The sequence below is a fragment of the Erinaceus europaeus genome, chromosome 1 (genome assembly GCF_950295315.1).
Source record: "Erinaceus europaeus chromosome 1, mEriEur2.1, whole genome shotgun sequence".
In the NCBI taxonomy this organism is placed as follows: Eukaryota; Metazoa; Chordata; class Mammalia; order Eulipotyphla; family Erinaceidae; genus Erinaceus; species Erinaceus europaeus.
In genome coordinates, this window is record NC_080162.1 from 108,364,016 (window position 1) to 108,379,817 (window position 15,802).

Genomic DNA, 15,802 nt, shown 5'->3' on the forward strand with positions numbered 1-15,802 from the left:
CTGTTTCTCTTCCTATATCTCCCTCCCATCTCAATTTCTCTCTGCCTCTAACTAATAATAAATAAAATTAAAATATTTTAAAAGAAATAAAAATAAATGTGTATGTGCATATTTAATCTTATTTGGACAGCTAGTAGTACCCAGAAGTTGTGACAATACACTCACAGTGAATACATTGAGAGTCTAGATCTTGTTTTCAAAATACTATCTTCCAGGAAAGTAGCCGTGGTTCCTTGGAGAAATGACTGATTCCAGAGCCATGGCAGGAAACCCACAAAAGGGATCTCAAGTAACCCATTGATCTAGAAAGTAAGGAAATCCTTATAGAATAGTGTGACACACAAACAAGACAAGGGAATCAGCTTGAAGGGACACTCATTGGTCAGAGCTAGGGCAACCTCAACATGAAAATAAATAACTACAGTAATATATGACAGACTTCTGAATGAAATAGAGATCCTGGAGTCGGGTGGTAGTGCAGCGGGTTAAGCGCAGGTGGCACAAAGCGCAAGGACCAGAGTAAAGATCCTGGTTGGATCCTCCCCCTCCCCACCTGCAGAGGAGTTGCTTCACAGGAGGTGAATCAGGTCTGCAGGTGTCTTTCCTGCTCTCTGTCTTCCCCTCCTCTCTCCATTTCTCTCTGTCCTATCCAAGAATGATGACAACAATAATAACTACAACAATAAGAAACAACAAGGACAACAAAAAGGGAATAAATAAATAGATAAATGTTTAAAAAAATAGATATCCACGGGCAGTAGGTAGATAGCATAATGGTTATGCAAAGAGACTCTCATGCTTGAGGCTCCAAAAGAGAGATCCACAATGAGATATAAGTGAATAAGGGAATCAGAGAGCTCTTCCTTCGGTTAGACAATCTGGCCACTCACAGATGTCCAGATGTCATTGACAAAAGGTTTAGTCCAAGGCAGGAATCTGATAGCAGAATGGAAACAACCTTTAAAAAATAAGGGTCACCAAAAAAATTTTTAAGAAATGGCCGTAGGAGCAGTGGATTCCTAGTGCAGGCACTGAGCCCCAGCAATAACCCTGGAGGCAAAAAAGAAAAAGAAAGAAAGATAAGGATCACCAAGGAAAAGTGTAATGAGCGAATAAAGAAGAATAATTTAAGTTGTCACGCCTTTGTTTTACAGTATCCTTTTTGGGATAACTCTCCTAACTTACCTATACTTCCTTCTTCCCAATAGTCTCTGCATTCTTCACCTCATCTTGGATGGTTGAATGAATCATGTTGAGATCAGCCAGAAGGAGAAGGAAGAATACAGGATGCTCTTACACATAGATATACGTTGAGGGGGGCTTGGGCGGTAGTGCCGCAGGTTAAGCACACATGGTGCGAAGAGCAAGGACCGGCTTAAGGATCCGGGTTAGAACCCCCGGCTCCCCACCTGCAGGGAGTCGCCTCACAAAAGGTGAAGCAGGTCTGCAGGTGTCTATCTTTCTCTCCCCCTCTCTGTGTCCCCTCCTCTTTCAATTTCGCTCTGTTCTATCCAACAACAACATCAATGGCAACAATAGCAATAACAACAACAAGGGCAACAAAATGGGAAAAAATGGCCTCTAGGAGAAGTGGATTCTTGGTGCAGGCACCGAGCCCCAGAAATAACCCTGGAGACAAAAAAAAAAAAAAAAAATTGAAAAATAAGAATAGAAAGGAAAACACAAAGCAAAGCTTAGACTGGGTTTGGTGTATTACACCAAAATAAAAGATTCCGGGGTGAGCGGGGAGAGTTCATGTTCTGGAACATGATGGCAGAAGAGGACTTAGTGGGGGTTGAATGGAAATGCGGAAAACTGAGAAATGTTACACATGTACAAACTGTTGACTATAAACCATTCATCCCCCAATAAAAACATTGAAAAACAAACAAACAAAAACCAACAAAGATGGTGCCTAAGAATCACTCAGCTTTGCTGGATCTCTCCCACGTGTACAGGAAATACACATTTTATTTTATTATTATTATTTTTTAATCTGCCACCCATACCCCTTGTTACAGGCTTCAGCTTCATTTATTTATTTTTAATTTTTTAATATTTTATTTAATTTATTTTTTCCCTTTTGTTGCCCTTGTTGTTTTTTATTGTTGTTGTTGTTGTTGGATAGGACAGAGAGAAATGGAGAGAGGGAGGGGAAGACAGAGAGGAGGAGAGAAAAATAGATACCTGCAGACCTGCTTCACCGCCTGTGAAGCGACTCCCCTGCAGGTGGGGAGCCGGGGTTCGAACTGGGATCCTTATGCCGGTCTTTGTGCTTTGCACCACCTGCGCTTAGCCCGCTGTACTACAGCCCGACTCCCTTATTTTTTAATTAATTAATTTATTATCGGATAAAGTCAGAGAAATGGAGTGACAGAGGGGGAAATAGAAAGGGAGACAGAGAGACACCTGCACCCCTGCTTCACCACTTGTGAAGCTTTGCCCCTGCAAGTGGGGACCAGGGGCTTGAACCCAGGACCTTGTGCACTGTAATGTGAGTGCTCAACCAGGTGCACCACCGCCTGGCCCTTTTTATTTTATTTTATTTTTACTTTTTCTCCTGTCAAACTGTATGATGCTTGTTTTATTATTTACTCATTACCTGTAAAGTATCCAGAAGGGGCATGGAATGATTGCTTTTGTGCCTTGACAAGTGTTAAGCTGAAAATTCAGGAGAAAAAAGTTGAGCAAGTAAATCCACATGATGTGATTATTGTCATTGTGATGACAAATTTAGGTGAGAGGTATCAGTGAATGTAATGGCAGGTTGGTGAGGAAAAGGCTAGAATATTAGCATTTATGAAGCTCAAAGGAAAAATAGCGATTCAAATTTTTCTCTTTAGACTATTTTTTTGTTTATTTGTTTGTCTAATGAGACAGAACTTGCAAGAGAAAGAAGTTTTGGAGCACATCCCCAGTATGTGTGGTGTCAGAGATGGAAGTTAGGGCCTCCTACATGTAAATTTTACATTCTGCCTGCTCAACTATCTCTCTCTTTCTCTCTCTTTTAATAGCAGTGAGCCACATAGTTTCTTCTTTTATTTTTATTTTATTTTTGAGAGAGATGCAGAGAGAGAGACACACACACACACAGGGAAAGACCAGAACACTGCTCAGCTCTGGCTTCTGGTGGTGCAGGGGACTGCACCTGGGACTCTGGAACCTCAGGCATGAGACCTGTTTGCATAACCATTATGCTATCTACCCCTGCCCCTGACCTACCTCCTCAGCTGCAGAAATGGTGATATTTATAGTGGAGAAAACCAGATAAGGGGGCTAGGTGGTAGTTCAACTAATTGAGCACACATGATACAGTGTGCAAGGATCTGGGTTTGTGCTCCCGGTCCCCATCTGCAAAGGGAAAGCTTCACAAGTGGTGAAGCAGGGCTGCAGGTGTCTCTCTGTCTCTCTTCCTCTCTGTCTCTCATGCCTCTCAATTTCTGGCTGTCTTTATCCAATAAAAATTAAGATAATAAAAAATTATATATATATATATATATATATTTAAAAGAACAGATGAGTAAAGTTATCACAGTGATGTAACAAGCATTTAATGAAGGTTGGCAAGATAGCTTACCTGGGAATACCTGCTTAGTAAGGCTGGAGAACCAGATTTGGGGCCAGCCCTCACTCCCCTAGGGAAAGTACCACTACTGTCTGCTGTCTTTCTTTCCATCTGACAAACTCAGCCCAGGATGGTGAACTCTCAGCAGCAGACTCTCCTGTGAGGCTCTGAGAAGATCCAGACTCAAATCTTAATCTTGTCAAAGTGTATATGACCTGAGTGTTTTCCTTTCTTTCTTTCTCTCCTTCTTTCTTTCTTTTAAGATTTCATTTATTAATTAATGAGAAACATAGGAGAGAGAGAGAAAGAATCAGATATCACTCTGATACATGTGATGCTGGGGATTGAACTCAGGACCTCATGCTTGAGGGTCCAATGTTCTATCCACTGCACCACCTCCCAGACCACAACCTGAGTGTTTTACTATGTGAGCTTAACCCGCGTGCTACCACAAGACCCAACCTTAGTGTTTTCTAAGCAAAAGCTGTATGGGGAACAGAGACAGTTGAAATACTGCCTTTCTGACTAAAAGCTCCACTTAAACAACAAAAACTATCAAGATTATGAAAAACAAGACTATAATTGATGTTTGGTTCTCTCTCTTCTCTATTACCAGAGCACTGCTCAGCTCCGATTTATACTAGTGCAGGGGACTGAACCTGGGACTTTGGAGCCTCAGGCACAAGAGTCTTTTTGCATAACCATTAAGCTCTCTTCTGGGGCTCTACACCAGCATTAAAATCCACTGCTCCTAGAGGCTATATTTTCCTTTTTTTTTTTTTTTAAATTATTGGATAGGACAGAGAGAAATTGAGAGAGGATGGGGAGATACGGAGAGAGAAAGATAGACACCTGCAGACCTGCTTCACTGCTTCAACCAGCAGATGGGGAGCTGGTGGCCTCCAACCAGGTCCTTGTGCTTTGTACGCTTAACTCGGTGTGCTACCACCTGGCATCCTCTCTTCTATCTGTCTCATTAATAAAAATAAATAAATAAAATCTTTAACAACCATATCAAATAATATTGCATCCGCCGATCACAACCTAACCAACGCAACGATTGCCACCTCAACATGCTTCACTTCAGACTGTGTCCAGAGACTTCACATGTGGAATGACAACCCTTCAGCTTCATTACTCGGGTGGGACCTTTCCTTTCATAGTATACTCTAATTTCATCTCAGGTGGTTCACTTTCTAACAAAGTCCCAAAACCTAGATATACACCATTATCTGTGAGAGAGAGCATATCTTCATACATATCTATAAACTACTGCAAAATATATACCTGAAAGCAGAAGTACACTAGAGCTTGCAGTGAGTACCTCCCTAATACTTCCTCTCCACTATTCCAAGCTTTGGGTCCATGATTGCTCAACAATTTGTTTGGCTTCATATGTTAACTATCTTTTCAGTCACCAGGTTCCAGACGCCATCAGGATGCTGGCCAGGCTTCCCTGGATTGAAGACCCCACCAATGTGTCCTGGAGCTCAGCTTCCCCAGAGACACACCCTACTAGGGAAAGAGAGAGGCAGACTCTTGGTATGGTTGGTATGGACCAACCAGTCAACGCCCATGTTCAGCCGGGAAGCAATTACAGAAGCAAATGCTAGAAGAAGAAGCGGGGAAGCAATTACAGAAGCCAGACCTTCTACCTTCTGTAACCCACAATGACCCTGGGTCCATGCTCCCAGAGGGATGGAGAATGGGAAAGCTATCAGGGGAGCAGGTGGGATATGGAGATTGGGTGGTGGGAATTGTGTGGAGTTGTACCCCTCCTACCCTATGGTTTTGTTAATTAATCCTTTCTTAAATAAAAAAAAAAGAATTTGTTCCAGATTCAAGAAAACTACATGCCAACTACATTAAATGCAAATTCCTTCAAGAATTTTAGATCATAGGTCAGAGACTCTCATGTCTGAGGCTCCAAAGGGCAGGTTCAGTTCCCTGTACCACCATAAACCGGAGCTGAGCAGTGCTTTGGTTAAAATAAAAATTAAGAAACATGGGGAATGTTATGCATGTACAAACTATTGTACTTACTGTTGAATGTAAAACATTAATTCCCCAATTAAAAAAACTATTGTACTTACTGTTGAATGTAAAACATTAATTCCCCAATTAAAAAAAAAAAGAAACAAAAACAAATTGAATCAGAAAAAGAAAAAAAACTGTTGGAACAGAAAATTAACTTTTAAAAAAAGTATTTATTTACTAATTAGAGAGAAAGAGAAAGAAGCAGAGCACCACTCTGGCATATGTGATGCCAGGAATTGAACTCAGGGCCTCATGCATGCAAGTTTTCAGTTTTCTACTCACTGTGTCACCTCCCAGCCTGCCAAAGAATGAAATTTTAATAGGGTCTATAACATATTAATGTTGACATCCTAATTTAGACGATTATATGACAGTTAGTAGGAGAAAGTCTTTTTTTTTTTTTTTTTTTGTAGATATACACAAAGAGTATCTAGGAGTAATAGGTACCAAATCTGGGGCTTTTAATCAGACTGTTCATCAAAAAACTTGACAACAACAGTAAAAATTTATATAGATATTGTGGTGCAGGAGGTGACGCAGTAGATAAAGCATTGGACTCTCAAACCTGAGGTCCTGAGTTCAATCTCTGGCAGCACATGTGCCAGAGTACTGTCTAGCTCTTTCTCACTCTCCTTTCTCATTAATAAATAAATAAGTTATTTTAAAAAATTATATAGATATACACAAAGAGAAAACAAAAAGTGATAAAATATTAACAAAATTGGGTAATGGATATTGTCAATGTGGGATTTACTGTGTATAGTTTTTGTGTACTTTGAAATAATTTCAAAATAGGCCATTACACTCATATTCATGTTTGAAACATAAATCTATTACTACACACACACACACACAAAATTTGTACACATTCATAGAAGCATTATTTATAATAGCCATAGTGTGAAAATAATAAAAAAATGTCCATCTATTGGAATGGATAAACAAGATGTTGTATAGCCATACAATGAAATATTATTTTGCAGTAAAAGGGAAGTATTGATACATGCCATGATGTGGGTAACTCTTGAGTTTTGCTCAGTGAAAGCAAGCAGTCACAAGGGGGCACACACCCCATGATTCCATTCATGGGAAATGCCTAGAATAGGAAAATGCAGAGATGGAAAGATTAGTTGTTGCCAGGGGCTGGAGAGTGGAGGGGTGGGGGTGGGACTAGAATGCCTGTTAATGACTACAAAGTTTCTTTTGGGCTCAGGAAAATGTGAAGAGTGGCTGTTGGTGACTGCATGTGTCTGCGTGTCCACTAAAAACCACTGTCTATACACACACTTCAAGATTTTCTTCTTCTTCTTCTTCTAGTGTTTGCCCTTCTTCTGTAGCCAGTCAACAGCAAAGCTGTCAGGAGCTGCTTGTTGCTGGCTTTGAAAGTGACTGGGATCCATGTGGATTCAGTCGGCTAGGAAGGATCATCAGTTTCCCCAATGAATGGGTACTCACGGGATGCACCACAAGAAGGTCGATCCAATGCAACCCAGGATTTTATTCTCATCTCTACTGTCAGAATGGATTGCAAATAGGTGGATACTTCTTAGCTTGCCTTCCCGAGTCTAATCAACCCAAGGTATGGCCAGAACCTCTTAATGACTTTCCCTGTTTACACTAATTACTCTTTCAATCAGTTTTTATTTAATATGTAAATCTAGTTAATTTTGTCCCCTGATTAATGTTCCTAGTTTACATCATAATCAGTTTAGAATAAAAAATCAGGGGCAAGAAGAGATAATTCAGGTAGGATGAATGCTTTGCTATGTGCATGGACTCAGGTTTTAAGCTCTGGGATCAGGCATCTCATAGGGGAATCTCTACTACTGTGGTCAGTCTCTCTCTCTCTCTCTCTCTTCTACCAGTGCATTGCTCAGCTCTGGTTTAAGGTGGTATGGGTGGTATGGGGGATTGAACCTGAGACCCTGGAGCCTCAGGCATGAGAGTCTCTTTGCATCAGCATTATGCTATCTTCCCCACCCAAAAGTTATCAGAATTGATCTAGATCCACATTTTTTTTAAAACCACAGCACTGATCAGCCCTGTTTTATGGTTGTGCAGGGGATTAAATCTGGGACTTCAGAGCCTCAGGCATTGAGTCTCTGTATAACCTTTATGCTATTTTACCCTCCCTGTTTGCTTTTTGACTAGAGTCCAGAGCACTGCTCAGCTCCTGCTATTGGAACTTCCAAGGATTGAACCTGGGACCTTTTCTTAAACACAAGCTGTTTACTTCTACTGCTTCATCTTTTTGGTTCTTTACTCTATATTTGTTTATATTTATTTATTTTATTACTCTCATACCCAAATGCTTGTTCTTCCATAGAAGATCACAATTCCTTTCATCTTTTTTTTTTTTTTTTTATGTGTGGTCATTTCCCTATTAAATAGCATTTCTAATTAGTCAAATATAAGGTTAATGTACTACTGACCAACCAGGCCCAAAGTTCACAGAGTCTACCCTCCTTGCTGATGGTTATTATTGTCTCTCTACTGTCTATCAGGAGGACTATAGATTTTAGCTCCATGTTAATTTCAAAGACCACAAATACTGCTGCCACATTTCTTTCACCCAGTCACAGGTTGCACAAGCATCTTGATTCCTTGTCATCTTGGAGAGTGGAGAAGGAGACGGGTACTAAGCATGGCCCACTCAGGAGAACCATTATTCATTTCTTGCTAATGATGTGATTAGTCACCATAGGTACATTGTTTCATCTTCACACAAATTCCATCATATCTCCCTCTCCCTCCCCCCCCCCTCTCTCTCTATATATATATATGTAGAACTTGTTTTGTTTTATCAGAGCACTGCTGAACTCTGGTTTATAGTTGTGTGGGAGATTGGACCTGGGTCCCCAGAGTCTCAGGCATGAAAGTTTGTTTGCATAAATAGTATGCTATCTCCCCAACCCCACAAATTCCATCTTGTAGATGTTAAAAGACATAACTCATCAACTTTTAGGGATCTAACTGGCCTTATGAAACAATTCATGACTCAGGTCATCCAGCTACTAGAAAGCTGTTCTCTTTTTTTTTGTATTATTTTAATTTATTTATTGGACAGAGATAGCCAAAAGTCAAGAGGGGGAGGGGTGACAGGGATGGAGAGAGATGTGCAACACTACTTTACCACTCACAAAGCTCTCACCTGTAGGTGTGGATCAAGGGCTCGAACTTGCGTCATTGCATATTGTAATGTGTGAGCTCAATCAGATGGACCACCACCCAGCCCCAAAGGGTATTCCTAAGAGCTATACAAAAGATTAAGCAGAAATAAGGAGGGACAAGCAAAGTCACTTTCCTAGGAGAAAAGAGAAGCCCAAGAGCTAGACCACTTACTATTGTTAAGGAGGAATGATTAAGATTCCATTCCTGGGAGGGGCTGAAACTACAATTAAGTTAAATTTAAAATCTTGGTTTGGTGTTGTGGGCTTAACCCACATGACTCCATGCTGGGTTTGCTTCTTTTCTTTCTTTCTTTCTTTCTTTCTTTCTTTCTTTCTTTCTTTCTTTCTTCCTTATTTATTTATTGCTGCCAGGGTTATTGCTGGGACTCAGTGCACTACAAATCCACTACTCCTGCTATTTTTTCCCTTTTGTTGCCCTTGATGTTTATTGTTGTTGTTATTATTGTCGTTGTTGTTGGATGCGACAGAAATGGAGAGAGGAGGGGAAGACAGAGAGGGGGAGAGAAAGATAGACATCTGCAGACCTGCTTCACCGCTTGTGAGGCGACTCCCCTGCAGGTGGGGAGTGGGGGCTTGAATCTAGATCCTTATGCCGGTCCTTGTGCTTGGCGCCACATACACTTAACCCGCGCATTACCACCAGCACCCTCTTTTCTTCCTTTTTAACCAGACCACTGCTCAAGTCTGGTTTGTAGTGGCCCCAGGTGTCTTCTTTGTAAACAAAGATTTTTTTTCCCTCTTTTCAACATGAAGAAACGGAAGACCAGAAAAATTAGTTTATCAAAGTCTAAGGTCACCTTCAACTACTCTGAAATAGAGCAAGGATTCCAATCAAGCTCTCATTCTTCAGACTCTATTTCCTTATACTGGCTGACCTTTCCCAGAAGAGAAAAGAGCTTCTGCTAATGCCCTATTCTAGGGTAGCGAAAAGTGTTAAAAGGTTAGAAATTACTCCTTAGATGTCTCTTCAGTGGCTAGGATATTACTTGACACATGAGAGGAACTAAAACATTTGCCAGCTCACTTGCTGTACAATGTAACTTCATCTTATACATAGATTCAGTTGATTGATTGAATCCCCTACATATAGAGTCCTGCTTCTTGTAGATCAAGGAAAAGTTCCATTGATAACAATGTTGAATTATCTTACATGTGCCATTACAATGTTACTTGTGCTGGAGTGGTGCTCTGGCTTCTCTCTCTCTCCCATGAGACAGAATCTATCTCACATGAAATAAAAATATCTTTAAGGGAGTCAGGCAGTACAGCAGCGGGTTAAGCGCACGTGGCGTGAAGCACAAGGACCGGCGTAAGTATCCCAGTTCGAGCCCCCGGCTCCCTACCTGCAGAGATGTCGCTTCACCAGCAGTGAAGCAGGTCTGCAGGTGTCTTTCCCCCTGTCTTTCCCTCCTCTCTTGACTTCTGTCTTATCCAACAACAACAGCAATAACAATAATAACCACAAGGGCAACAAAAACCCGGGGGGGGGGGGGAAGTTTTGAAAGCAGAAAATCTTGGTTGGACTGCTGCTTCTGCCATTTGGTAACTTTGTACATTGGCCAAGGGTACTTAACTCTTCTGAGTCTTGAATCTCTAATTTGGAAAGTGTGGAAAAATAGGACTTACTTAATGGCATTGCTATCCAGATGAAATGTAATAAAGCTCCCAAACATTTAATAGCTAATCAATAAATGGCAGTTATTATTGCCTCCTTATCCTTTATTCCAAACAGAGTTTTGTGAGAGATCAATAAAGTGCTGAGTTCCAACTTAAAACAAATAATACAGTAACTGGAATTCAAAGCAGGGCAATAGAATAGCATAGGATGTTGCTATCTTGTCTTTTACTGCTTCTCCACTTATTTCTGTAAATAATGCATATATATATATATATATGTATGTATATGGAAGCATAGATGCCTTTGTATGTGAAAAGTAACTTTATTAACGTTATTTCAGTTGAATTCTGAAATCTCTAGGATCTTCTAAATCCATATGGGTGAAGGAGGGCATAGACAGCATAATGGCTATGCAGACTCTCATGCTTGAGGCTCCTAAATCCCAAGTTCAGTCTCCACACCACCATGAAACCAGAACTAAGCAGTGGTTTGGTAGAAAAAAAAAAAACTGTTGGGGCCAGGTGGTGGTGCACCTGATTGAATGCACATGTTACAATGCACAAGAACCCAGGTTCGAGCCCCTGGTCCCCACCTGCAGGGGGAAAGCTTTGCAAGTGGTGAAGCAGGGTTACAGGTGTCTCTCTATCTCTGTCTCCCTCTCCATCACCCCCTTCCCTCTTGATTTCTGGCTGTCTATCAAATGAAGATTAAAAAAAAAAAAGAAAAAATCTGTATGGGTGAGACTCTTTAAATGTATGTTGAAGAACTTCAACCCTTGATTTACTTAAAACAAATTACGCGGGGGGTAAATGGAGGACACATTTATTATTAACTCAATTTAGAGTTACATGCTTATTTATTTAAAACTTTGTGAAACACTTCCTTTGAAAAACCACAGAAACTTGGTTACAAGCTAAAGACTCAAACCTGACACCTAGCGGTGGGTACATAAAGGAAGCTTTATGTTGAGGATACAGGACGGGTTGCCCCTAGTACTTTTTTTCCTATTTGCCTCCATCCTGTCACCAGTCAGGATAGTTTTATGTACTTGGAAACTCAATACTTCTTGATTCAGTAACTTGTTCCTTTGACAGTAGTCTTAAGTCAAATAAACCCTGTGGAATTTTGTGAACTGTGGAAAAATTATTTCAGACATGGGGACAAAAGCTGTCTTTCTGTTTAGACATCTTAACCCACTCCTGACCCACGTATGCAATCCCTTCGCTAAAGACACCTCCTCAAGCCTTTGGGTCAGCGATGCAGAGCCTTGGCTTTCAAAAAGGTGTTTAACAAGCACACCTAGGGTTTTTATTTATTTATTTAGTTAATTTTTTTCGGACCTCTGCTCAGCTCTGGCTTACGGTGGTCAGGTGACCTAGGGGATTCTTGAGGTCAGGTACTTAAACCCTTCATTTCATCTACTACAGTAATTAAACCTTCAGACTTAAATTTAAGTAGTTAAAAGCAAGAATGCATTGACTTTGATGTGAACACTCAGGTGAGGGAGGGATAGCGCCAGAATCCCAGAGAACTTGGGTCCTTAGGCAAAGAAGGGCTTGCTTTCTTCTCCTTCTGGCTGATGGTGTGCGGGAGTGGGGGTGGGGTAGGGGACGACGACGACTGAATTTGGGACTTTGGAGCCTCAGGCATGAGAATCTCCACCCCTGCTATCTACCCCTGCCCAGGGGCTTGCTTTCAGCTCTCCCCCACCCCCGCTTCGTTCTCTATTCACTTCAATGTTTCTCTTCCTGGTAACGGTTAAATAACTAAAACCAGCACTGTATTAAAATGAAACAGGGGTTACCTGAAAAAAAATTTTTTTTCTTCATTGAAAATATTCCGGTGACTCCTTTACTGAAACATGGAACCTCCAACCTTCTGCTCTAAAATTGTTATTAAAAAAACATTTTTTTTTTTGAAATAGCATTTTGCTTTAGTAGTTTTCTTAAAACTCCTTTCCACACAACCCACGTAGGGTTCCGAATATGGCACGTTGAGCATTTTGCCTCTGATCAGCCTTGCAAGTCGAAAACCCACTTTGGGGGTGGTGGTGGATGGGTTGTTAATCTAAAACGCCAGAGTCCCCCCCGCCCCATTATTACCCTTTTTACGAATGCTGGCTGAGTCGGTCAGGGACTCAGCGAAATGTCATCTATTTTTTTCCTCTTGAAAACTTCAGGACTCGGTGCCTCCGCCGGCATCCGGGCATTTATTATTTGCAATTCTGCCTCTTCAACAGGCTCCTGGGAGGAGCAGTTTCGACCGAGTTCGGAGAAGCAGTTTCCACGAAACTTGCAACAGTTGGGGGTCCGGCGACAGGCAGGTTGCGAGTGACCCGTGGGGCTGACTGAAGAGACAAAAAGGCCGGGGAGGGGAAGGGCCGCGGGGGGACGCCGACGCGGGGCTCAGCCCGGGTCGTGGGAAGCCGCTTCCCGGGGCGGCGCCGCCGCGCGCAGGAGCGCGGGGTCCTGGGCGGTGTCGGCCGCGCGGGCGGCGAGCGCGGGGAGGGCGCGCGCCCGGCCGCCCCGGGGCCACGGCGGGGCCATGCCGAGGTGAGCGCGGCCCTGCCCCCGCGCCGCCCCCGGCGGGAGGCGCGACGCCCAGGCCGCGGGTGCGTGCGCGGCCCCGGGGCGACGCGGCTGGGCGTGCGCGGGGCCGCGGCGGAGGCAGGGCCGGGCGGGCGGCAGAAGATGGCGAGGGTGTGTAGGCGGCAGCAATGCTCCGTTGAGAGACGCGGCTTTCGGCAGGAACTGGACTCGTGGCGCCACAAGCTCATTCACTGTGTAGGTGAGATCCTCCCTCCATCCCCGGACCGCCACCGCCTCTCGGGCCGCCTCGCTGCCGGTCGCCCCGGACGAGGGAGGAAGCCGGAGCGGGAAGCAATTGCCGCTTCGCCGAGCTCCGCTCCGCTCCGGCCCGCCCGCCCTCTTTGGCGCGGGCGCCCCCCTCCCCCACCCCCCGGAGAGCGGGCGCGCGCGACCTCCCGGCGGGCTCTTCCTCGCGCCCCGCGTGCGCGCGCTGGCCCCTCCCCTCCCCTCGCGCCCTCCCCGGGGCGGGCTCCTTGGAGGAGCGCGTGCCCCCCACAACACTCCCGCGGCCTCTACCTTCCGCCCCCCGCCCGGCGCCGCCGGCTTATTGTGGAGGCTCGCAGCCCTGCAGCTCTGCCGCTTGACCGGGGCGCCGCCGCCGGGCCAGCCGAGCCGGCGCCGGGGTCGGGGCCGGGGCCCGGGCCGTGCAGGTCAGTGGGTCGGCCCCCGCCGTCCCGCTCGCAGCACCTTCTCCCTCCCGGCCGCCCGCCCCTCCCCCACGCGGTTTCGGCGCGCTCCCGATGTGCGTGCACGCGCGGCGGCCGGGCGCTCGGGCGTGTGCTAGGCGTGAGGCGGAGATGGGGGCGGAGGGAGCCGGAGCTGTCAGAGGCCCCGGGTCCGCCTGACCGACCCACGGGGGGGGGGTGTCATGGCCGCGGGGGGCAGCGGCCGGGGAGTTCATCCTCGACGCTCGGGTCGGTGTGTGTGGGGTGTGTGTGCGTGGGGGGGGGGCCCAGATGCGATCGGGAGCCCCGATGGGGAGGGGTCCCCCAGGGCAGGTGTGTGTGCGGGGTGGGGGGGGGGTTGCAGGAGCCCCAGAGCTGCCGCCTCGCCCGCCGCCCCCCCCTGCGCCGCCGCGGGTTCCCGGGGCCGCCGGGGCGAGGGGCCGGGGGAGCCCCGGGAGGGGCGCGGGCGGCGGAGCTGCGCCTCTGCTCACACTGTTGTGTTTTGTCTTTTTTTTTTCCTCTCTCTCTCTCTCTCTCTCTCTCTCTCCCTCCCTCCCAAGGTCCCGTTTCCCTCTGTGCGGTGGCCGGCGGGACCATAAGGGCTTAGCTCATATATTTAACCCCCCTCCAAAAAGTAAGTGGCCCGTGTGGGGTGTCTCCGCTCCGCTCCGCCAGCCGCCTCCGTCCGTGCGTCCTTGTGTCTGTCTGTCCCTTTCGCTGGCTCGCTCGCGTTCTCCTCCAGCATTGTTATTTTGCTCATCTTGCCTTCGTTGCTGCTGCTGTTGCTGCGGTCTGTGTGTGTGTGTGTGGGGAGGGGGAAATGCTCGCGCCGCCGCCGCCTTGGTCTCCGTCCGGGTTTGCGGTGGGGGCCCCCACGCCCAGTCCTCCGGGAGGCTGAGGATCCCGCCTCCATCGCCCCTTCACCCCCTTCTCGGTTCTTGGTGGGGAAGCAGGTCTTCTTTCCCTGGCAGAATTGGGGAGATTCTCTTTTCTCCCCCCCTTTCCTCCGCTCCTTCCCCGACAGGGTTTCGTTGGAAGGAATTATGCAAATCCTGCTTTCTGGTGTCCATTCAGCGGCAATTTCATGCGGTGAGAAGTTCTCTTTGTTGTGCGAGGGGGAGAACAGACACTGATTTAATAGACATATCTGTGTGTGGGGGCGCGGGGGTGGGGTGGGGGCTGCAGACGGGGGTGTGTGCAGAGGCTCAGTTTGCAAGAATTACAGCACTTGGTGAGCTCGGTGTCTTTGTGTTGGAGCTCTCTGGCTTGACAGGAGGGTCTGCCCTTTACAATGTCCCACAAGGGATGTTGTCGATCACAGATGTTTAAAAAAAAGCAAAACTGAAACTTTAAACAAGTGAAAAGAAAAAAAAAAGATACCCTTGACTTTGGAGAATACACCCTCCGCTTTTCTGTTTCTACCGTGTTTTCATTCCAAAAAAAAAAAAAATAATAATTGTGCATTTCGTTAAGGGTTTAGACTTGACATAAAAAATAATACCACCAGCAACAATGGTTTATGGCATCTGATAGCACTTTGGTTGTCCAAAGGTTAAAAGTACATTTTAAAGCATGCCTGTATAAATATTAAAGGCATGAATCAGATTTTTTTTTTTTTGGGTGTAATCTGTCTTGTGGATATGTTTTAAAAATCGCCCCTCCTTTTAGTCCAAGTCCAGTTCAAGCGTCTTCCAGGAATCAGGTGTTCTGTTCTTTTTGTTATCAGTTATCGTTCATTTAATCTTCTCGGTCTCTGTTTGCTTTATTCAGGCCTATTCTAGGTTTGGTCCATGTTACATCACCTTAAACACTTTTTGAATTATGTATTATGTGTAAGAGTGTTTAGAGGCATATAGGAAGACTGGAAAAGCATGGAATTGGTGACTTTCAGAACTGTAAGTTAATAATAAATCACTCTGAAGAATTTTTAGTTCTTGTATTTCACTTTTTTAGTGATTTTTATTTGGTAGGGCTTTTTCAGTGTCTTTTTTTTTTTTTTTTTTGCATTTTTAAGGGCTTTCTCAGTTTTAAAAAGACTTGGAGTTTTAAAGACTTGGAAATGACGAAACCTTGTGGCTCTCAAGTCACTACTGCATTAGTTTTGATGGTTTTAGTGAGGCATTTATCTTACTCTTCTG

The 15,802-nt window shown here is 45.0% G+C and overlaps 1 protein-coding gene across 23 annotated transcripts in view; it reads left to right on the forward strand.

The window, feature by feature from the left end:
- Positions 1-12,647: 12,647 nt before the first annotated feature.
- LOC103124682 (ligand-dependent corepressor) overlaps positions 12,648-15,802 on the forward strand; it is a 114,483-nt gene continuing 111,328 nt past the window's right edge. For 3 of the 23 annotated variants that reach the window (XM_060192950.1, XM_060193010.1, XM_060192939.1), the window contains exons 1-2: positions 12,648-13,198; positions 14,225-14,298. Coding sequence is in view for 9 of the 23 variants with exons in the window: in XM_060192876.1 (XP_060048859.1) it covers positions 13,868-13,917; positions 14,225-14,298 (124 nt within the window). In the remaining 14 variants the exon portion in view is untranslated. Of the gene's footprint in view, positions 13,199-13,797; positions 13,929-14,224; positions 14,299-14,688; positions 14,754-15,802 lie in introns of those variants that run through there. The other 20 variants (XM_060192881.1, XM_060192924.1, XM_060192930.1 and 17 more) reach the window with 17 other exon arrangements.